General features: G+C 34.3%; 3 protein-coding genes across 4 annotated transcripts; all 3 read right to left on the bottom strand.

The window, feature by feature from the left end:
- On the bottom strand, positions 4,043 to 6,802 carry LOC105167048 (putative serine/threonine-protein kinase-like protein CCR3). The gene has a single exon (XM_011086605.2). It carries the CDS (start codon positions 6,628 to 6,630, stop codon positions 4,255 to 4,257), a length of 2,376 nt encoding a protein of 791 aa, XP_011084907.1. The 5' UTR covers positions 6,631 to 6,802; the 3' UTR covers positions 4,043 to 4,254.
- On the bottom strand, positions 10,529 to 13,368 carry LOC105167047 (CTD nuclear envelope phosphatase 1 homolog). The gene is made up of 7 exons (XM_020695274.1): positions 13,257 to 13,368; positions 13,073 to 13,155; positions 11,891 to 12,019; positions 11,682 to 11,802; positions 11,501 to 11,582; positions 11,131 to 11,284; positions 10,529 to 11,034 (listed from the first exon to the last, which is right to left on the bottom strand). The coding sequence occupies exons 1-7, from the start codon at positions 13,366 to 13,368 to the stop codon at positions 10,894 to 10,896; spliced, it is 822 nt and encodes a 273-aa protein (XP_020550933.1). The 3' UTR covers positions 10,529 to 10,893.
- On the bottom strand, positions 16,694 to 21,515 carry LOC105167046 (serine/threonine-protein kinase ppk15). 2 transcript variants are annotated; one of them, XM_020695436.1, is made up of 7 exons: positions 20,888 to 21,515; positions 19,543 to 20,374; positions 19,028 to 19,307; positions 18,629 to 18,736; positions 18,186 to 18,464; positions 17,546 to 17,689; positions 16,694 to 16,993 (listed from the first exon to the last, which is right to left on the bottom strand). In XM_020695436.1, exons 1-7 carry the CDS (start codon positions 21,186 to 21,188, stop codon positions 16,805 to 16,807), a joined length of 2,133 nt encoding a protein of 710 aa, XP_020551095.1. In that variant the 5' UTR covers positions 21,189 to 21,515; the 3' UTR covers positions 16,694 to 16,804. The 2 variants fall into 2 exon arrangements, with proteins under 2 accessions (XP_020551095.1, XP_020551096.1); XM_020695437.1 differs by lacking the exon at positions 20,888 to 21,515 and having other exon boundaries at positions 19,028 to 19,354; positions 19,543 to 19,683.

Genomic DNA, 22,109 nt, shown 5'->3' with positions numbered 1-22,109 from the left:
CACGAATTTTTTCTTTTTATTGTATTTAAATAATTGCTAGCTCCTTTCTGTTTGCACAATTATTTCATCCCTCCATGTTTACAGGGATATTTCTTGATCACACTCTTGACAAGATTCATTGGTAGTTGTTTGGGCTAGTTCTTCGTGCTCGATCAAATACCTTTCTTGGTCGGATACTGATAGCAAATTCATGCCCAAAACTTGGGGAAACTAATCAAGATGGTTAAGTTCCGACGTGTACAAATATATGTCGTCACTATAAGAATTATAATATTTAACTACGGTTAAGTGATATGATTAATAATAAATAGCCGTAACAAATAGTTATTGACCACGATCATACAACAATTGTTGACCCTGATTTGTGAGAGGGTGACTAAAACATTTGCCATGATTTGTTTTGTCCATGGCTCTTACCATGACAAACAACTTTTTTATGGTAGAAATTAAAGCTAGTTTTTTGCATTGATTTTATTTAATCGTAGTTAATAATAGTCATTTACCATATTTTTTACAAGTACATGAAGTCCAATCAAGCATTGGTGCCCATCAGTAAGAATCAATAATTATTATACTTTTTTTTCTTAAGGGCAATCTTTGACGAGCTCTCCTCATATTTGATATGATTATATATACTTCTCATTATTTGGATAATTACCACTATTCTCTTTATTTTAACAACTAGCACATTTCGTTAAATTTTCGTCAATTTTTAACCAAATGTGGGCTATAAATTATAATTTATTTGTTTTTTAAGATTTTTTAATTTTTTTATTAAATGCCATAACACAAAAGGAGCAAGAATGAAATTTCAGCTGGTAAGATTTTTTTTTATAATTTTTAGATTTTCTTTATAAAAAAGGTGGCAAAGACAAAGTGGACATTTTTAAATCTTCATTCAAAAATTACAAAATTTTATCAAACGTCAGAAAGTATTGATAATTTTTTAAATAAATAAGAAATATTTATAATTAAGCAAAATCTAAAAAAAATAATTGTAATTTACCCTTTTTCTGAATTAATTTCCTGTGACAGCAATAAACATGACAAACTATAATTGATGAGGGGCAGTAATTTCACCCTAAGTAGTGGTAATAATACTGATAAGTATTTTTCTTATTTATTACGTAGATATGATAAACAGAATAGACTAAGGTTTAAGGATAAGATTCATGATTCATTGCATTCGTGGTATTGATGATCCTGTCTTTTATAATCATTCTGAATTTCCAATTTACATTTACTCTACTACGCTGCTATCATCTCCAAATACTAAAATTGAATCCTCAAAACTTTTTATCTAACTATCTTTTTATTTTTCTTTTTAATATGAGTCACATGTATGTGTAAATATTTATTTATTATTATTATAATTTCTATTTTGTTGTATATTTGTGATGCGGCATGGAATACAATTAATATTCTGTTGTACAAGGTCTTCTCCATTATGTGAACGTTACAACTTTATTTTTAAAAAGACGATTTGTTAAGGAGAAGAGACACTGGAAGAAGGACTGGGCTTCGTGGTCTTTAGAGCCGAGGCACCGCATCAGACTAGTTTTATAAAACAACAACAACCTCCAGAATATTTACTGTCAAAGAATAATACAGTCATCACTATTTGAATAGTTTAGTGTGATTTTCTTTATCTGTGTCAATCGCGTTGTAGGTCACCTATTTACTTTCGGAATCACTCACTAGCTGTAATAACATCAGTAATTTGTTATCATTATCTATATATATGTACGTATATATGCTTAGACACAAAACTATTCACATACTAACTTAATTTTTGATACATGAAGATTAAATTAATAATATAATTAATCACTTTCATGTACCCCACAGGCCTTGACATGTACTTTGATAATTTAAATAAAAACAAGATAAAAAGGGCAAAAGCAAAATTATAAAAGAAATAAGTCTATTCCAATAATCAAGAAAGCCTCATTTATATATATATATATATATATATATATATATATATGGTAGAAGGTAAGCTATCTATTCTTTTCATAACCTTTATACTCTAAAAGTGATTTGATTTGATTGTTGAAATGGCTTAATTGGGACACTTTTTTTACTTTTATTGTACTTAAGGTTGCTCATTATTGCATTATCCATTGAATTTTTGGCCACCTCACAACCCCAATTTTTCATTTATGTATAATCAATTATATTAATATTTATGAATATAAATCATAAAGATTGGATTATAATCAACAGTAAGCCAGTAAAATATGATAATTGCACAATAACTACATGAAATTTAGATAAAATTACACTTTTAGTCTCATAGAATATAAGGTCCAATGCTTTTAGTCATATGTTTACGAAATATTCAAAATAGTTCTAAAATTGAGAAAACTCAACATATTTAATTTCATGTCCAAATTTTCATAATTAAAAAAATAGATGATACGGGCACGGGCAATGCACAAACGAACACACACATTACACCTATCATTGCCATCTATTTTTTAACGAAAACTTATATATGAGACTAAATGTATTTAATTTTCTCAATTTTGAGACCATTTTGAAAATCTCCTAAAACAGATGATCAAATGTGTCTAATTTTCTTAATTTTAGAATCATTTTAAAAATTTCATAATATTTAGGAGTAAAAGCATTAACTTCCTATCACATACGACTAAAAGTATAATTTTAGTTGAAAATTAGATAAAAGAAATCATATTCTAATGGAATTCAAATCCAAAATCTTAATAATCTTGATATTTGGTGCTTTTCTAACTACAAGAAAAAATAATATAAACAATAAAATAATAAGCCACAATGTTGAAAATTATTACTATATAAAATTAGTGACATGTATATAATAATAAATTATATTTTCTATTGTTATATTATTAATATCAATTATAACCTTTTCTATTATTTTCTCAGAGTATTTATTCCTATGACAAGAATAGTATGTAACTTTATTCTTTTTGGTTAATATATCATTGCATAATATTTAATTATTTTTTAGGATAAATTATAATAAATTTTTCTAAAATTTTTCGTAACTATAAATATTTTATCATTGTTTAAAAGTACAAATACTGCTGAAATACCTTAACAAACACCTCCTATAATGGGATGTCGCAAGGGGTATTTATAAGGGTATTTGTAATTTTAAAAGGATATTTATAAATTTTGTAATAATAAAAAATATTTATAATTATGATAAATATAAAAAAAAAACCCTTATAATTTATTATTATTTTTTTGCATAGAAATGTATCCCATTTATGTAGTTCTGTGTGAACTGTTGGACTATACTGTAGACAAAATGGGAGGTGGTGGGCGGCGGCGGCGGGTCACCGGCCAACAATAAAACCCACCACCTCTCCTCCACCACACCCCACGGCTTGCTACACATTGATTCCTACATTTACTATTCATCATTGTGCAGTAAATATATTTGGAAAGAAATAAATAAAAAATTCAAATTTGATAACCGAATAATTTAATAAATTCACACTCAGCTATTAATTAATTTTTATATATATTGATGTTGGTATCTGATTGGCACCGCTGTTTTAGAATTATGGTGCCCAATATATGGGGATGGGGCCCATATGAGCAAAGGGGATGAAATTATTTGATCTGGGCCCCACACGTGTCACTTCTTGAGTGGATCACTGGATTTAATAGACTGCTTTTAATGAGAGCTTCAAAGTCAATTCTCCCAACGTCTAGAGCCTTTTTTGTCCAACAATTAATAAGAGTCAGTCAGTCTAGAGACGTACCCAAAACTCAGTTTGGACCAATCTTTTACCTTAACTTGGTTGCACTTCTTTCATCCTCGACTTCGTCAACAAACTCCATTTTCACTTTACCAGGTTTTCTTGCATTATTGTTTGTTTCACGCTAAAGAGAGCAAAATTTTTGACTCAGAATTTTGTTGTCGTATTAAATCAATTATATTGATAGCTTTTTTTAACATAAGTTGGGTTGTTCATGTGATTTTTAATTATTATTTAAGTGTTGAGAAGGTAGAGGAAAAGAATCTTTAGATATCTTCTAGAGAAATGGAATTGAACGATTCCTTGAGAAATAATTATGTGAAGAAGTAGTGGTGGCTATCAATGATTTTACAAAAACTCCCACACTACAGCTCAGTGTTAGAAAAAATCTCCTTTACTCTACAAAAATATACCAACAAATTCAGCTGAAAACAATCTCAAAAAGTGGAAGAAAAAACAGAGGAAAAGAATCAAATTCTTTTGTTTTTGTCTATTCTAAATTTCAGTCTGAAACAATGGAGATTGGTCCACTTGAGATGCTGCCATGGCTATCTGCACATAGAGCCAACGCTCTTTCCAAATTGGCAACAATGTCAGTCATTGTAGGCCTATCTTTGCCTTCCAAATGCACGCAATGCATAGCGGTGTATGCCACCAACTCCACCGCCTCAGATTCATTCAGCTCAGGCGGACCGACCCGATGGTCGAGAATCCTGCCCAATTCTCCGGCCAATATTGCTGGAACAGCATAGTCAACCACGCTGATAGGGGCACCCCCATTTTCACCCGTTTTGAAGATAGCCCTCTTCCCTGTCAGAAGTTCTAACAACACTACTCCAAGACCATAAACATCACTTTTTGCAGTCAAGACATTTAGTCCATAATATTCTGGATCTATGTAACCAACGGTACCGGCCGCCTTCATCGGCCTGTAATCACGGTCATTCTCCGGCCCCATTAACGACAACCCAAAATCCGAAACTCTTGCTGTCCAGTTTGCGTCCAGCAAGATGTTTGAAGACTTAATGTCCCTATGGATTATGGGGGGGACTGCATAGTTATGCAGGTACTCGATGCCACGAGCAGCATCTAGTGCAATCTTTATCCTAATCTTCCAAGAATTTAGCACACTGCTACTCTTCTGGACATTGTTCTTGTCATGTAAATGATCATAAAGAGCTCCATTCTTCATATACTCATAAACCAACAATCTTTCATCCCTCTCTTCACAGTAACCAACCAGCCTAACCAAATGCTTGTGATGAAGTCGAGATAAGAACGCAAGTTCTGACTCGAACGCGGTCTCTTTCTCTTGGAATTTCTTTGTTTTTGGGCCCGTCTCGCTTCTCTTAATAGCGACTTCACGTCCATCAGGTAGTTTCCCTTTGTAAACGACCCCAAAACTCCCGGCACCTATCTTGTTCTCTAAAGAGAAATCATTGGTAGCAGCTGCAAGGTCAGAAAACAAAAACTCCTCGGCCTTGTCTGCGTGTTTGGACGACGTTCCACTCCTCTGACGTCTTATGAGCATAGAGCCTTGGCGCCTAAGAGTGGCCGATCGGGAAGGCGGATTGCTGCCAGATTGCTGAGCGGCATTAGCACCAGTAATGGTTGGCTGCACAGAATTATGTATCTTCTTCTTCCCAAAACAAACACCAGCCCACAAACAATATATTACCGAACAAATACCTGCGAATCCCCCAACTGATCCAACAATCACGAAAGCCAATAAACCCCTTCTGAGCCCTCTGGACGGTGAAGAAGGGGAGGGACTAACGCTAGGTGGTAATGGAAGTGATGGTGGTGAAATCGAAATCGGAATATCACAAGCCCTACAAATATGACCATTTCCAGAACAAAGAGTTTGGGATTCAGGATATATATTACATTGACAAGGCGTGTTGACGCAGGGGCCTGGAAGAGTCTTCTGCAAGGGCAGCTCAATCCCTGAAGCATAATTAGGCCAACCAGGGCCCCAACAGATTACTGTAAAGTTGCTAGTGATCAATCCACAAGTGAAATTAAGACCTGCAACAATGGACTCAAATGAAATCCCATTAGTAATATTACTCGAAAATTCACCATTTCCGCCCCAACAGACCACCGTGCGGTTCAATCTTCTGAGCGCGCAACTATGGTTTGCTCCGAGCGCCAAGGCCCTGTATTCGTATGCTGAATTTGCCGGTATATTCAACTGCCCATTGTTATTATCTCCTTTGCAAACTACAAATCCCGAATTATCAATTCCACAAGCATGCCTTCCACCTACTTGAACATTTGCCATGGATAAGTTTGCAAACTCCATTTCAATCGAACGAGAAATACCATCATCTCCCCAACATAAGACCTGATTGTTACTATCCAGAACTCCGCAAGAGAATCCCAACCCCGATGAAATCACGCGAAATTGTGTGCTCCCATTTGGAAATTGAGCGGAAGAAACATTATCTCCTCGCCAGCAAATGGCATTTTCTCCCATGGTGGCGTTTTTAAGCGCACAAATTTGAGTGTCGCCAATTGCAAGGGAAGTTAGCGGAGCCGAAGCGTTGTTGTATATCCTCTTGGGGATGAAGGTCGTGTTCCAGCAGAGAAGGCTGAAACCGCCGGAGCGAACGCCGCAAAGGGTGTCGCTACCGCCCGCGACAGCGTCGAAGGAGGTGGTAGGAAGGATGGGCGGAAGTAATTGGCCGTTACTCCAACATTGAATCTGTTGGATAGCTTGCTCCGCAGCTATGGTGCAGATGGTGGTGGCAGAGCCGTAGACGACGGCGATGGTGGCCGCGGAGCCGCCAAGCGCATGGACACACAGCGGCGGAGGGGAGACGGCGGCAAGGAACAGTATAGTGGCGGCGATGACGGCTGAAAAGGGTGTCGTCATCTAAAGGGAGTTATCCTTCGTTGCGAGCTATGGAAGCGCCCCCTCATTTGGAGAGAGGGAGAGAGTCTAGAGAGAGAAAGAGAGAGGTGTTGAGATACGGAGAAATTGTATGTATATGCGAGTAATTCTATGCCTTAGGCCAACTGCAAAATGTACATTGGTAGGGGAAGAGGTTATAGTCGCAATCGGACCCAACTCCATACCATCAATATGAATGATATGTCATTAATTTAATTTTTTTTAAAAAATAATATATTTATTATATATTTAATTTGATTCAATTAAATATCATATGAATAAAAATAAATTTTGAAATCATAACTCCAAATTAGACTCTTAAATTATTTAGTACATAAAATATTAAAACTAATTCAGTGATATAAAAATTGAAATTATACAAAATTTTGTTTATTAGCCCTTTCTTACTTTTGAATAAAAGTGTTTATTTTATAAAAAAAAATAAACACTTAGAATGAGGAGTAAATTCATTTGATTGGAAAATCAGATTCGAAAAGAATTGCGTATTAATTAATTGGAGATTAATAGCAATAAAACATTTTTGAAAAATATTAGTGGAAATAATGAGTTGGTGCAATGCCACGTCTTTTCTTTGCAAGTATGAATCCCAAGGTTACAAGCTTGCAAATGTTGACCAATAACCTATTCATCTTTTTCTATTTAAAATTCAATTCACAAATGCACTTTTCTCGTGTCATTAAAAGGGGGTTCCCTATTCTTTCTTTTACTTTATTTTTGTTTTAGGAAAAAAAAAAACAATAGACGAAAAGCTTATGCGGCTTATGAATCTCAGAAATCTTCTCTTTCTAATAAGATGTCTTATTAATTCCTTTTGAATACAATTATAAAAGTACATATTGCTGTAAAATATTCAATTTGAGTCGTAACTACTGTTCAAAAGATGAGATAATCATCTCAATACCAAGATACGAAGTGAATCAAAATCACTCATCATAATTAAATCATGGGTTTACTATTGCAAATGAAGAATTGAAATTGAAACATAAAATAAGGGTTGTAGAATGAAAAAGAAAAGAGTGAGGAGAGGAGACCAGTCAAATAACATGAACTTGTGGTTACCAACATTGAACATTCAAACACAGAAAATAGGAAGAGAATTGAGGTTGCTTGTGAGTACTGCAACACAAGTTAGATTATGGTAAAAATTACCTGGTCTATGTGCTATCACCTTAAAATAATAATAATAATAATAATAATCACATATATATAATAATATCAATGTTTTCAAATTCCTGTGCCAAAATACAGGAAAATTATTTAATACAAAAAGAATCAATCTGTACAAATAAATCTGAATTATCTTCTGTTGCATTTAGATTGATGGACTTAGATTTGACTATTTGAGCGAAGGATTTAGAAAAAAGAATTTTCAATGATTCTATTTAAAAAGGTTTTAAAATCCATTTATGTTCAACAAAATATAGTTTAAAATTGGAGTCGAAGGGTTTGAAATTCTTTAAATTTAGAATTATCCAAACAAATTCAATATATTTGTTATTAGGGATTCCTTCAATCCAAATGCAATTTTACTTACTAATTTAACTTTTTTTTTAAAAAAAAAATCCGTAAATCTCTTGGATAAAGACAAAATATTATACCCTCATCTAAATTTATTAAAAAAATAAAGGAAAATTATTCAAGTAAAATTATGCTGCATCTTTCTCAATAAAGATAAACAAATTATAAATTTATCTAAAATTGAGAATTTTTTTTTTAAAAATATTTACTTCCCTTATTCGTATGATTTCAATGTTTCTACTTTATTGTATATATACTGTATTTATTGGGGTATGGTTTAAGTTAAGAATTATATATTTTTACAACCTCAATTTTCTGTAATTTGAATCATTGACAAATTTCTTGTTTAAACAGCCAATGTAAAGAATAAGGTTCAAATAAAATGACATCATTTGGTGGAATATTTCGATTCACGTAAGTAGGTTTTAGAGTGAGTCAAACAGAAGTTTGATGGGAACATTGAAAAGGAAGCTTCCATTTCATTTCGTGGAAAATTCTAAGGCCATTTTTAGTAGAAATGTATACACAGTTACTTCATCAATCTTTGGTCTCTATAAAGGCAAAATATGGAGATGTCAACACTTGTGTTCATACACAAAGTTCTTGAGCCCAAACCTTTGTTTCAATTAAAATTCTCCCTTTTTTTCTTATTGTAATTTGATTACAAATAATATATTAGGTCTCTACTTTTATTTATATCTGTGATCTGGTTTGCAACTCGATTGATGCTCCGTCACGCGAAATATTATTCGCTCTATCTTTGTATTGGGCTCACGATCTTGTCTTGAAAATGCGTTTCACTAGGAAGAGGAAAACTTAAAATTTATAAACTGCTCAAACTCCGAGCGCTTGCTTTCATCATTTTAAATATAAAAATTGAAGCAGCTTGATAAAAATCATTTGTAGACCAAAATAATTGAAATGGAGTCAACACACAGAATTGAGGACTGGACCAGCCATCCCAATTCCCATGCAACAAAATTGACAATAATTTTCAAATCCGGAGGGACAGTACAGATTGGAAGTAATTGAAAAAGGTTGTGTGTGGTGTTGCATGTATAGGTTTGGGAACATGGGTTTGCTGCTTCAGACCAACACACACTGTCCCTCAATTCACAAACGAAATCATGATATTGTCCGAATTTTTAATAATAGAGGAGTTGATGATTACAGCAACAATGTTTAAAAAGGTACTTTTTGGAAATTGAGGTTGGATTTACTTACTACAGTCTACAGCCCTTTTGGAGAAAGTAATGCCCGTCTACCAGATGAGAATGAATCATGTTGCCGGAGAATATCTCTACTCAATAAAGCTGCAAGCTGACGGTGGTCGTTGAAGTGGCGCCGCCGCGGCTACCTTCCTAAGATTAATAAATGGTCAAATATGTTTTTCACAAAAGAATTCTACCTCTTTCCAGCATGGCATTTCAATTGGATTTTTTTATTTTCAGTCATGTTCCATGTTCTATTTAGAAAAAAAAATTATAATTTTGATGTGTATATATTAAATAAAATAAAAATATAATACAATGTAAAATAAAAAAAATCAATCCAATATTATCTCTCTGCACATTCGATCAAAGCCAGCACATGCCTATCAATCCACACGCCGAACGCACTCGCACGATTCCATCACCAAATAGACAACCAGACTGCCACACAAATCACTCCAACGTCAATCTCTCTGTCGAAAAGACCCCATTGCGGAGAGGATCACACCATCCAAAGAAGAAGCACACACCAACAACGAACAATTCATTGTAAGGATTTTCTCTTCTGCTCTATTTTTTCCCCAGTCCACTATTCAAAGCAATCCGCTACAAACATCATATGCGACACCATGCACGCAAAGAATCGGTAAAGAATTTGACGAGGATCAGTACTGTAGCAATCAAACTTCGCCACAATGGCCCAACACAAACAAAACGACAACATCCCAGACCACCAGACGCAAAAACATATGTCGTTTCTTGTGCACGCGGGTTAAGGAAAAAAATGGAAATTATTGGACCATAAGTCATACTGTAGAAAGCAAGCATTGTCATAAGGAGCCAAACTAATCAAAATGATCAGACTTCAAAATGCGACAATAATGCTAGAACGATTGGAAATTCTGACCCCGATCGGGTATGGCCAAATCTTCTTGTGATTAGTATATCAATCACATAGCATAGCAAGTATGTCATATTTATTGTATGATTGGTTTGATTTTACCATAATTTTTTTTTTGGGTAAAAACATTCCTTAAACTATATGGTTTCATAGTTCCCACATAACTCAGATGTACAATGTTAGGTTCACTAAAGTGAAGATATTTCTTGATTAAAAACTGCCAGAAATCTGATCCAATATGTACAGAAGTATTGCATTCAAAAATCTGAAAATATAGTACAGAGGAAGAAAACAAATTAGGACCAGCAGTAATCTATTGTGCCAAGAGCATACAACACTAGGAAGTTACAGAAAATGAGGCCGGAGACTATATATGAATAGCATTATACTAGAATCTTGCTTTTCACAAATCACAATGGTACAACATTGGAACGTGCCGAGGAGGCAATCTCTGGAATTTCATCAATACCTGCATTCTCGCACAGGATGATGCTATACAAAAATTTTGTCCCCAGGTTTAGAGACAACAACTTGCGACAAGGATAATTACCTCGGGAATTACGGCATATGAAACAGACAAAGGGGATGATGAATTTATCCTATGTTCGTCCACTCTAAAGCAGGAATTCCATGCTTCTGAAACCATTCGGGCATGTGGAACTTCTCGTAGAGCATGGGTCTTACATCTTTCTGCAGAGAAAGGTGCTTGAGCAATGGAAGTATGACTTCCAAAAGCTAACGAACAGACAGATATAGGAATTAGCCATAATGATGGGGGTAATATAACAATGTCAGGAAGAGCAAAATTTTTGTCAGACTTATTACAGGTACCTGCTCGTCTTGAGGTTGTCCGGCTGAAAAGGGAACGCATGGGATTCCATTTAATGGTTGCAACAAGAAACTAAAAGGGTTGTTATCAACAATGACAATTCGGCTTAAGTCTTTTGCCAAGCAGGATAGATCCTTTACATGTTCACGGTATTCCCTGTGACGAACTCAAACATGTGGGTATATCAAACAGATGTATTCACATACATGAACGCATGCATGTCCAAGAGCTTATAAAATTCAAATTTAAGATATTTGAAGCTAGTAAGCCCCCTTAAAGAAAGTGAGGAGTATCTCTAAATACAAAAAATCAAGAAATAACAAAAAAATAAAAAGAAGCAGGGCTATCACCATAGAGGAGCAGCTGACTTACGTGCTAATGGTCGAAGGTCGATAAAGTCTAAGACTGAACCGATTTTCAACATCTATTCTATCAACAAGTGGTCGAGCATAGCCTGCAAAACAAAAATGGCAACCCAATAAAACGTAAATACAATTTCCAAAGTTTTGAGTTCAAAACCAAGAAAGATATAGCATCGTAGAGTTGAGAAAACCTTCAAGTCCAGCAGTAAACAACACAAGATCGGCAAATTTACTAAGTTGGTCTAGAAAATCCCTCACTCCCGGACGTTCAAACACTGTCACATAGTTGATCTTCGGTTTTCCTTCAAATTCCTTGAAGCACCACCGAAAGATTAAGTACTAAAATAGAAATCCAAACTGAAATCTAATGCTGAGATCTAATGAAGAGTTTATAACTCACCTTGTCAGAAGAGATGCATTCAAGTTCGAACCATTTTAAACCAGCTTCTGTGGCTTGAGTACGTAGCAGAGCTGGCAAACTCGATGTCTCGTATGCACATACCAGAGTTTCATCCAAATCAAGAACCACCTATATAGAGTAAATAGTTGTGACTTTGGCCATTATATTTGTGAATGTCATTTGCAGTAATCATTTTTTTATTCTAATAGATTGCATACATATGATTCCCCTCATATTACATTGAAGAACAAATTTCTTGGACAGACATGCTTCGTCCTAAATAATTTGAACGACATAGAAGGAAAACAATATTATTTACCTCTCTTTTCTTACAGTCTCACTTGCTCTCCCTCCAACTTCTAACCTTACCGGAGAAGTAAAAGCAATACAAGCAAGCAGCTAATCAATTTGTTTAACGTATACTCGACACCTAATAACTTCTGAATTACCCAAAATTATGCCGTTCCTTCGATCATTGTTCAAAGTATAAGCCGATATCTGATACCAGCCAATATGTGAGGGCCTGTCTGAGAAAATATGTATCGTCCTCAATATCTAATAATATTTTTTTGGGTATATAATTCCAATAGTATAGGTTTATATCATTGATACCATGATGTGATCAGTTGGAATATCATAGGCTATCCAACATCATTGTATTTTGGTGAATCCCATATCCGTTAGTGAAGTTATACTTCTTTACAATGCAAGTATTTCCAATATGATCTACTTAAGGTATCATTAGATTTTATTTTTCTATTAAATTCATGCTCAACAACAATATTTAATTTAATTATTCTAAAACTTCTTAATATATACTAATGAATAGTAATTAACTACTTGTATTTTATTGTATAACTTTGACTAATCTTTTAGATATTTAGCACCCTATAATACATTCATTTTGTATCACCCGATAATATTCCAGTACACAGCACCTATGTGGAGCAGTGCCTATCAAGCCGATACCACAACTTCTCAGTTCCTCTTTTTTTTTTTTTTTTTTTTTTTTTTTTTTTAAGTCTATAACTGAAATTGCTAAACAAATTGAATCACACAGCTATGATCTAAAGTGGTTGCCCAAGTCAACGTTAAAGCAGAACTTTCCATATTTCTCTCGCTGTAATCCAACAAATTTAGGAGTAATTCAAATTCAAAATTTGAACTCAAAAGAAAGTTTACCGTTAGTTTCTCCAAAGGTGGGGAATCACCAATCACTCTCCCTCCACCACAGGCAACAGGAGCAGCGGCCGGAAGTCGTGGAGCTCAACTACCGGCAAAGACTTGAACTGCGGCGGTCCAGAAGAGAGTACCGAGCCATGGCGTAGGCCGACGTAAGAAAGAACCTGAGTAAACGACGGGGTACCGCGCAGGATCTGAGCGAAGATCTGGAAGACGAAAGCCACCCAGTTCAGCAGCGTCCTCCACACCTGTATCGTCCGTGGGGCATACACTTGGGCCGGCGCCATCTCCGCCATCGTGGAATATGCGAGTACGGATAGCTATGGGACTCCGCTACAGACTAAAATGCGCCTGAGTGATTGCCGTGCGCGCCGCTGGCCGCGGTGAGTGAGTGAGTGAGTGTGTGTGTGTGTTTTGGAAGAAAGGAGGAGTGGTCAAGATGGAGGCGATGGCTTTGGCTTTGCTTTGTCGATCATTTCCAGATACACAAAAATGAATTATGAAGGATTACATTAAAGCAGAGCGTGATTTCACGCTCCCTGGGTGAGAGTATGAGAGAGACAAGTGCTTGTTTATTGCGACTCTCTCCCACAAGCGTACTTCCTTGTTGACCATCAACACTCTGACCAAAAATGGTAATGGCATACATAATAATACAATTATTTATTTTTTATGATAATTTCCAATGGATTCCTATAAAATTTATTATTAATATAAATTTGAATAATTAATAAATATAAATATACTATATATATATATACATATAATTGACGTAACAATGGAAAAGAATCTATGCAGAGTATTATATTTCATAACTTTTCTTAATTTAGTAAAAAGTGGAAAAATTAAATGTATTTTTGATAATTTGAGTGACTCATTGCTTACCATTACAAAGATGCTCTTATCATGATAAAAAGATGATCATCATAAAAAAAACATCAAATAAGAAGTCGATGATTAGGATTTAATTTTTTAAAATAAAAATATCATAGATAGATACCTATCACTACAAAAAAAAATAATAATAATAATATTAGTGACAAACTACTAAGTGATAATTTTAAAACTATTATTAATAATATATATTAAATGACAGTATTTTTTATTTTGTCACTATATAATTATTAATGACAAAAAATATTTATAAAGTTGTCATTAAATACAATTAATGACCCATTTATACTGACAATATAACATAATAACAATTATTATTTATTGTCGCTAAATCGTCACTATACATGAATCACTAATTGTATTTAGTGACAACTTTATGCATATTTTTTTGTCATTATCTCATATTAACAATAATTTATATAAAATAATAATGATTATTAAAATCATAAAATTTCTTATTGTCACATAATAAACAGTTTTGTTACTAGATATATATAATTAACGATAATATTAAAATTGTCATTTCCTTGTTGTGTATTGTACAGCTATTAAATTCTATGATTAGAGAAAGAATTGGTTTCCATTTAGTTATTACATTAATTTGTGATATCCTATGTTACCATATCATCGATCCTATGATTGATATATCTTGAAATTATCATCATACAATTATCTTAGACTAACGTGGAATTAGAAATTAAGAGCGTGTTTGGCTAAACTTTTTTAAAGTATTTTATATGCTCCTACGCTTTTTAAAATATTTTAGTAATTTATAAGATGTTGAATCTTATTTTAAAAATAAGCTCCTAAAGTGTTTGGATAAAATAAGATGTTAAAACTTATAAAACGTGGAAACATCTTATAATATGTTAGGGTGTTTGGCATAATAGGATCTTTTATTGATAAAATGACTAAAATGGGCATGATACTATTAGAATCAAATAAATTATTATTTCTTGACATATTTTGCTTTAAAAAAATTTAAAACACTTTTATAAATAGTACACATTGGTTTAATTCTGAATAAAAAAAAATTAATAGATAATCTTTTTATAATAAAAAAAATGATGAATTATTACCTAAACTTTGGAATAAAAATAATTTATATATACATTCATGCTAGTCGAATATTAATGTATATTTTTTTTGTTCATGCAATGATTATTTCTAATCGTGTAATTTATAATGTCTTAAATTTTCTTTTTTTTTTGTAAATATAATATTAATACTAGTCTTATTTTTATTTAACTATAATAATTTATTATTAAATAATTGAGTATATTTCTCTTTTTTGAATGTTAGAAAAATTAAATAATATTTTTTTTAATTCTAGAGAGAGAAAGTGTGTGTGTGTGTGTGAGAGAGAGAGAGAGAGGAGGTGTTTTTATACAACTTATAAGATCTTATAAAAAAAATTAATTTTTTTTTAAAGAGCTTATAAGATCCAAAACATCTTATTTTGTAATCTTATAAGCTCTTAAAGAAAAAATTGCTAAATACTTTAGTGGAGCTTATAAGCTCTCTATCATCTCATAAAATATACTTAAAAATTTATAAGCTCAGCCAAACACCCTCTAAGTGTTATGTCTGCTATAAAAAATGTTACACGCATGGAAGTCAAGTTTTGAACTTGAATGACAACATTTAAGATGCAAGAAAGCCACCTCTTTAACCTCTCTAGAATTTTGATATTTGACTACGTTAACTAATTATGTCGTCAATACATAACGATTGGGCGATCATGAGCTACGTCATGTTGCGACCAGCACATATTGTGAAAGAGAAATAGTTGTGATATTCCATCATGTCCGAACAAATACCTCACAATATCCCAACAAATATCAGAATATGCGATGCACTAAAAATATTTATGAGCTATGAAAATTAAGGTGTCAGTTAATTTGGGACGTGAACAAGTGTTGATGATTACTTTTGTAAGTACAGAAAAATAGGATGTGAGAGAGAGGGAGGATGGGTGATCCGGTGTCAGTATCGAGTCACCAGAAGAAGCACATGAAAAAGAGGATTCTGCCAATGAGAAGAGACAAATCTTCCTGCTTTGGCGGCTTTCCTAATCCTACTTCTCACATCCCAAAATAACTCCTACACATTTTCTCCAATGCAAAAACACCCACTTTTTATATTCAATTTATTTTTTGTTATTTTATCCATCTAATATCATGTATCTATTTAACAACTATCGAAATGTCAGATAATTATATTTAATAAATATCTATTATTAAAATAAAAAGACATTTATTATTATATTTCTATGTTGGTAGAGTTCGAATCCATAATTTTATAATTATTTGGCTTCAATTTCGTCAATTGAGATAAACTTCCTCAGCAGACGAATGTTGTTTAAACGTACTCCCCAAATGTTGTTCACGTTGGATAACTTATCCTACCGTCTTAATCCAATTTGGCCTAGGAGGGTTAATTACAATTATGTCCGGACATTCTTACAGCAAATTACAACCCACACCTAAAATATCAGGTTTTACGGAAAATTTGATATCGCCCATGTAAACTTGCACCCAAATGAATTGTCAATGGATAGATGAACATATGATGTTAATGATGTTGATTATTTGTTATCAAACGGCTGATAACTAAGGTGAATACCAATTAATGTAAATCGAGAATTGATGCTGTCCGGACAATTAAGGTGAATACCAATTAATATGGGCATTTTTATGAAGGAAATATAAAGTTGGAAACCATCTATATACAGCATGCGAATGATCTCTTTACTTCACAGGAAACATTTTGGTTAAGACATTCTTCAAACCCACATTCTTGGAGGTTTCATACAAAATTTTTATCTACTTAAAAAGCTCAGAAAGAATTAACCTCGTATGAATGCAAAAGCCAAGGATGCTGCAGCGCCTCTCTTGCAGTAGGCCGTCTGTTGGGGTTGATCTCAAGCATGTGTTTCAGGAAGTCGATGAAGCAAGAATCTGAAATTTGCAGGTGATGCTCCAGTGATGTCTCCTTGGGGACAATGTACTCGATCTTATTCGTATCCTAATACATAAGAACAAATCATTAACAGGGATTCCGGATATCTTAGGTTCGGTGGTGATATGCATAACAATTGAACAACAATCAAGTTGACATATATTCAATCCAGGTTTCCAATTAACTGACCAACAAGGACTAGGTAGGACGGAGGGTTCGGTCCTAATAAACGGAAAAGCAACACTGGACATCAACATTAGCAATAATCATTACATCACTAAGGTAAAAGGCAATCTTGATTGCAGAACCAGAAGAATTGCAATACTTTCCAAACATAACAAATGCAAGAACTACTATGGAAGAGATTCAATGGGAAAGAGAAAGTGATCCTTAACAAATCCAGATAATTACAGAGACATCCCTAAGGATTGGACATATTTTAATTATTTATTTGAAAAAAAAGAGGTACAACCTGCCCACATCATGCTGAAATTAGAGTCTCTTACATGGTAAATAAGCTGACAAACTTTTGCCAAGTTTCATCAGTACTAAGTAACCACGAGTTACAGAGACCCAAAACTTTCTAGAAACCTAACAGGCATTATATACAGAACTTACCTCGTCTATGTAATACAGATTATATTCTTTCGTAAAGTACTTGTGTGTCTCTTGGCCATTCTTCAGCATGTCCATGTCGATTGGACCAAGCATCCCTATCATGCGTGCAAGAAGCATTACAACTGGTTCATTCGGAAAAAGAACCTGGAATATCACAAAAGTACCGATATAAATGCTAATATGAAACATGCGCGAACAGATCAGGTTTATCTGTATAATTACATGAGGCAGCATAAGAATAACAGAATTTGAAAAATAAAGCGACTCAAACAACAGAAATTAAATAACATGTCAACAATCCTTTTCTTAATTTTGCATAGACACCTAGTACCTCGACTATGAAAACCTATGTTAAAGTTGCAAGTTATGACATGATACTTTACAACTATAGCAAGATTCAAGAATGTCATGTAATGACTAATAATGTCCAAGGAACATGCCATTAATTACCAACTCAAACACGAAATTCTCTCCCAAAACAGGTTTGGCAAGACCGAGTTAGTCACACAGTAAGTGTTATTACATTGGCCCTATCATTGTCACTCTCCTCAAATTGCACAAGAATCACATAGCTGCAAATTTGTTGGATTCAGACGAACCCAGTTCAGGTTATGATTTCTGCTTGAATACTAGGGCATACCTCCCCAGAACACAATTCTGCCAAAATGCACCCGACAGACCACAGGTCGATCTTCTGGTCATAAGGAAGACCTAACATAACCTCAGGAGCCCTATACGAACGAGATTGTACATACAGGGACAGATTGTCATTCTGAAAGCAACTGCTGCCAAGATCAATCACCTTGATCTCGCATGTTCTATACCGTTTGATCAGAATATTTTCTGGCTTCAGATCACAGTGAATGATTCCTAAATCATGGAGATACAATACTGCCTCCAAACATTGTCGGGTTATCACCTGCAAGGGCATAGGCAGCTTTAATATTTTCAGTTTGTGCCTGATAATATAGACTTATCCTGTTATTTTTCCAATAGTAGTATTTTCAATATCAACCATATACATACATACATATATATTTATAATTAAGAAGTGGAGATATGAGAAATTTAGTGGAATGAGACCTGCAGCCTGTGCATTGTAAAATACGGCTCTCCACCAGATTCACGGTTGTATTTCTGAAATTCATACAAGTTTGCTCGCAGAAGTTCAGTAACAATAAATAGATGCTCCTGCAATAAACGTTAAATGGAAAATAATGCAATCAGGAATTATTCAAAAACTTTGAGTGATTTCTTGAAGATACAACGATGCTCTACATGTAGAATACATGTGCGTGCATGTACCCTTGGTAGCAATTTAATATTATACAATGAAATATCAAAATCAAACTTATGATAGCCAGTTTATTGCATAAAATTTCTCTTTTATATGTGTCGTAAATTTCAAATAAATAGGAAATGCGAAGGGTACTCCTGTCCATTATATTTCTTCTATAACAGCATTAATCATGTTAGCCATACCTGATAGTAGAAGTAGTCATAAAGACGTAAAATGTGCTGCTCATCAGCAGGATCGTGCTTGTTAACAAACTTCAGAAGTTTGATCTCGTCTAAGCTCTGATCGAAGAAGTCCTTGTCATTTTTAATGATCTTTAAGCAAACATCCATTCCAGAGTAAAGATCATGAGCCTGGACGACTTTGCTAAATGCGGCAGATCCAAGGAATTCCGTAACATAATATCTACCCGCTATGATACTATTCATCACAACCGGGAAGTCCCTGTTCTCCTCGAATCCGGTCCTGTGAATGGCATAAGAAATGAGTTCAACTGAATGCTACAAATCAACCTGCAAAAGACAAACTCAAAATTTCCATTAAGAACCAAATGATGTAGTCAATAAAGGAAAGAATGACTACAAACTTTCTTACAGACGAGCATGATGTCTGATATAGTCTTCTTATTTTCCCAGAACTCACAATGTGGAAACAAATTGCTCACAGAAGAAATAGAAGGTGAGACCAGTAAGTTACTCACCTGTTTTTCCTATGTATGATTCTTAGGTTGAATATCTCATAATCATCTTCCTTAGTCTCATATAACAGGAGCTCGTCAGATGTAGCACCGTTCTCTTCATTTACAGCAACTTTCGGCTCATGTTTTTTACTTGCAATTACTTCATCATATATAAAGTCATAATCGTCATTCTCATTTAGCTGGCTATCCTTCTTAACCGTACCAACATCAAGGTTATTACCAAAACCTTCGAACCAATCATATGTAGAATTCCTCTCATTGGCAAAGCTAGAGTCATTTTCTGCTAATCGAGTCCTTGTTTGATCGCGGTTGTCATCCGTTACGTTTAGATTTCCTAGTTTGTGTTCTTTTGAGCCATGCGTGTAAACAGTTCCAGCACCATTGCAACAAGCACAGAGAGGGGCCGAACAACTATAATTGGTGCAATGTCCCTCACGCTTTTCACCACTTTCTTCAAGCCTAAAGTGTTCGCCCAATTCATAATAGTCTTTGTAAGCCTCGTCTTTCAAATTATCCCTCGAGGTAAAATCCCATCGACTTTCTATATACTTAGTGCTTCCATCAGGAATGAAATTATACGCGACTTGATCGTCTATGCGTTCCTCCGTTTGCACGGTCATGACATATTTATCCTCGCTGGGGTCGCCATCAAAATCTCGACCTCCAAAGAGGGGTGGCATAGCATAGTCCTCATCTTTCTCCTTGTACCAGAAAAGGTCAGTTTGCATATCAAAATCGGGGTAATCTCGAGCTGTACCAAACTGAGACAACCTATCAGACGAAGCCTGAGATGTCGGACGAGTCGTACGGATACCGTATGGATTGGTAAATTCTGGAATTAAGAGAAAAGAAATGGTAACAAAGTATTGTCAAATACTACCAATACACAAATAAGTGACTTGGAGTACTGCGTAAACTCAAGTTCTAACCAAAAAGAGTGAATAATGGCACAAATTCTGTTCAAATTAATGTAGGACCTAAACAAGATTCCCCGATGTAACTAATAATTCCAACCTTATTTTTCGACAGACAAGAAATATGATGGCTTCATTTGGAAGGATTCCTTTTAATGGAAAAGAACACCAATTCGTATAAATAAAAGAAAATCCCAGGAGAAAAATGGAAAAAACAGCCAGACATTTATCAAATTAGTAGATTTAATTACCAAGAAACACACAAGTGACCAAGCATCAATACGAACTATAAATACTTCACAGGTGAAGCTAAAAAATGGAAGTAATTAATCTAATAACTGAGTAGAGGAACAAACAAGAAGCTAATATTGACTAAAATTGATCAAACAAAAGAAAACAAAAGGAACTGGAAAGAGAAAAGATTTGAATACCAGAAGAACATAATTCAGTAGTAGAAGAACCCAAACTCACGAACTCATCATCGGACGAACTCTTGGAGGTGTCAGCAGTACCATCAGAGAGCTCAGCCCGAGGCGGCGGGAGCAGCAGCCGGTGAGCGGACGGAATTCTGAGGGGCGGAGGCGGAGGGGGCATGGGGAAGAAGAACCTCTCCAATTCAGAAGATCCCAGTTGAGATTTCTCCATTACATCCTCCAGCAGCGCTGATTCAGACTCCGACAACCCATTCTTCCTCAAGAATTCCAAGACGGACTCGAGTTCGTGCTCTGCCATGAGAAGCAAGAAGCCGAGAGAATTGAATTCAAGAAAGAAAGCTAAAACGCAGAGAGGGATGAAGTAATAGTGGGGAGCCCATGGGATTGGGGTGGGATGCCGCTGTCTGAAGGGTCAAAAGTGGGAGGAGTTGATGATGATCTTGGCCATCAGCAGTTGGTGTTCTCATGTCCGTTGTCTGTCTGTCTCTCTCTCTCTACCTATATACACACAAAAACAAACTAGTTTGAATATGTATTCTCTCTCTCTATATATATATACATATATAGTTTGTACATACACATTATGTAGAGATATAGAGAGAGAAAGAGAGAGAGAGAGAGAGGACTTTTTACTTTCTGTAAAAGAGAAGCGAAAGGGAGAAGATCTATTACCAACTTTAAAATCTAAACTGAGAGTGGTATTTTTCTGGTGGGACCCGGTGAATTTAGAGTGAACGTGGTATGTTCAAGATTTTGACACGTGGATTTCGATGTAATCTAGGTTCTCTCTCCCCAAAAGTTCTTGTCTTGAATTCCGGTTTGTTTCTTGTGTAGTTATATAAGAATTAGCCGTTTGCACGTTTCGGGACCATTCTATCCTCATACAATTTAATTGTTTGGGACGAAAATTACATTTTTCATTTTATGTGTTGGTGTTTTTTTTAGAAAAAAATAATCTTATTTATTATCATTTTTTCATATTACATTTATAAATATTTTTTTTCAATGTTAATCCTAATGTACATTTTTGGTTCAATAATTAACCAAATTATTAACATTTTTCAATAAATATCGAATAAAAATACACATAAAACTAACATTGAAAAAGTTTTTAATTTATAAGATGCAATAAGAGAAAATTATAAAAAATAAAATTAAATTAAAATACCTTAATATATAAAAACCAAAACTACAATTTTCTCTAATTTGGAATAGGTTT

This window comes from Sesamum indicum, linkage group LG7 (genome assembly GCF_000512975.1).
Source record: "Sesamum indicum cultivar Zhongzhi No. 13 linkage group LG7, S_indicum_v1.0, whole genome shotgun sequence".
NCBI lineage: Eukaryota > Viridiplantae > Streptophyta > Magnoliopsida > Lamiales > Pedaliaceae > Sesamum > Sesamum indicum.
This window is presented reverse-complemented; position numbering and strand designations above follow the sequence as displayed.

Bases quoted from the DNA above. Each gene is read 5' to 3' on its own strand.
- LOC105167048 (XM_011086605.2), bottom strand. From the start codon at position 6,630: ATGACGACACCCTTTTCAGCCGTCATCGCCGCCACTATACTGTTCCTT.
- LOC105167047 (XM_020695274.1), bottom strand. From the start codon at position 13,368: ATGGCGGAGATGGCGCCGGCCCAAGTGTATGCCCCACGGACGATACAG. The intron at 11,285-11,500 runs GTAAGTCAGCTG...AGTTCGTCACAG, and splicing joins CGACCTTCGACCATTAGCAC to GGAATACCGTGAACATGTAA. The intron at 11,035-11,130 runs GTACCTGTAATA...TCTGTTCGTTAG, and splicing joins GACAACCTCAAGACGAGCAG to CTTTTGGAAGTCATACTTCC.
- LOC105167046 (XM_020695436.1), bottom strand. From the start codon at position 21,188: ATGGCAGAGCACGAACTCGAGTCCGTCTTGGAATTCTTGAGGAAGAAT. The intron at 18,737-19,027 runs GTATGGCTAACA...CGTTTATTGCAG, and splicing joins ATGACTACTTCTACTATCAG to GAGCATCTATTTATTGTTAC. The intron at 17,690-18,185 runs GTATGCCCTAGT...GTGATATTCCAG, and splicing joins CAGAATTGTGTTCTGGGGAG to GTTCTTTTTCCGAATGAACC.